The sequence below is a fragment of the Sesamum indicum genome, linkage group LG8 (assembly GCF_026168435.1).
Source record: "Sesamum indicum cultivar Baizhima isolate 11 linkage group LG8, ASM2616843v1, whole genome shotgun sequence".
Classification (NCBI taxonomy): Eukaryota; Viridiplantae; Streptophyta; class Magnoliopsida; order Lamiales; family Pedaliaceae; genus Sesamum; species Sesamum indicum.
In genome coordinates, this window is record NC_142664.1 from 4,400,367 (window position 1) to 4,401,935 (window position 1,569).

At 36.4% G+C, this 1,569-nt stretch overlaps 1 protein-coding gene across 1 annotated transcript; it reads left to right on the plus strand.

Moving 5' to 3' along the window:
• The first annotated feature begins 286 nt into the window (after nucleotides 1-286).
• LOC110012462 (uncharacterized) lies at nucleotides 287-1,160 on the plus strand. Its single transcript, XM_020696286.2, has one exon. It carries the CDS (start codon nucleotides 362-364, stop codon nucleotides 977-979), a length of 618 nt encoding a protein of 205 aa, XP_020551945.1. The 5' UTR covers nucleotides 287-361; the 3' UTR covers nucleotides 980-1,160.
• The last annotated feature ends 409 nt before the right edge of the window (nucleotides 1,161-1,569 follow it).

The window sequence follows — 1,569 nt, forward strand, 5'->3', positions numbered from 1 at the left end:
AAAGAACTTATTTATTAGATAAAAGTAAATTTAAAAAATATTAAATAAAATTTATCGAATCATTTAATGCTCAATATTGCTAAAAATATTTATTATATAATTAATATTCAATGCGATTGGACATTCATCACCAAAAAAAAAAAAAAAAGAAAAAAAGAAAAATGTTGCCACCTACCACCAAGCTTCTGGTGGCCCAAATGACACATCGGATCGGCCCACCGGTTTAAATGCCATCACAACAAACACACATCAAAGTGTAAAAACAATGCTGTCATCATCCTATGCAACACTAATATTATAGCGTGGAGCTCTACATTTCCACACTTATCATTCCACCCCGTTAAATTCCACCCAAACCACAATGCCGTTTTCAACCTTCAACAATTTCATGGACAAAACAAAACAAAACAAAACCCTAGTCTCCGACCACGAATCGGATGTAATTAAATCCGCTGCATGGGCATGGTACCAACACGGCTATGATCATCCCAACGGGAGGTCGTCGGTGCGTGAATACGACGTTTTGAGGCATAAATTCGAGCCTAAACCCTCACGGTACAAGCTCGAAGCCTCAAGAAACGTGCAAGAATCAATCTTAGAATCCCGTAGGACGATATCAAGTCCGAGGTGTACTATTCGTCGTGCTAGCAATTCTCTTCTTGATAATTATGAGATTGAGAGGATATCGAAGCAGCTTGATTATTACATAGAGTCTAGTCATGCTATGTATTCCGGTGGAAGTCCCGGCGGCATGGCGGAGGAGATGGCGGCGGAGGTAAAGAGTAAGGGTGTTCAAAAGAAGAAGGTGGGAAAAGGGTTTTGGTTGAGATCACATGCTCCGCTGTGTGGCTCATCAAGAGACGACGTGGTGGAAGGTAAAAGTGTTGAGTATTTACGGCGGTCACGGCCGGGAAAAGCTGGCGTAGCGGTGGTGGAAGTTGTCGGTTGCCGGCCGCTGCCGTGGCGCATCCGTGTCTAATCAAAGTGTCGAGGTTGGTGGATTTAATGGTATCATGTAATTTTTATTATTCCTACGTTTTTTTCCTTTGTAATTATTATTCTCTCCACACATACGTATTTTGGATTTTGGAAATTGTAATTAAAATTCATTTTTGGTTATATACATATATATATATATATCTATATCTACTAATTATTAATTATTGATAGTTAATTAAGGTTTTTATTTTTTTTTTGTTTTTTGAAGAGGTAGTTGGCGTAGAAACATCAATCAGGCTCGCGTCGTATAATTGATCTTGATGAATTAAATGCATGGAATATATATATATATATTTGGTCTTGTTTGGCGTCTTTAAAGTGAATAAATATTCCAGCCGTGTCGTATAGTCTAAATGTCACCCTTGTCGTGAGATTTAAATGCTCTGTTTTGCTACAATTGGAAATCATTTTATTATATTTATCTTTTATTTTTAAATTCATTAGATGAAGGGTAAATTATAAGAATAATTACGCACTCTTCCCATAAAATTTGATATAATTGCACTTATATATCTTTGCAGTTTTGAAAATTATATTTAACACTCCTAAAGTTTGATTTCGTCTAACAAA

Coding starts and splice junctions, on each gene's coding strand:
- LOC110012462 (XM_020696286.2), top strand. CDS start 362: ATGCCGTTTTCAACCTTCAACAATTTCATGGACAAAACAAAACAAAAC.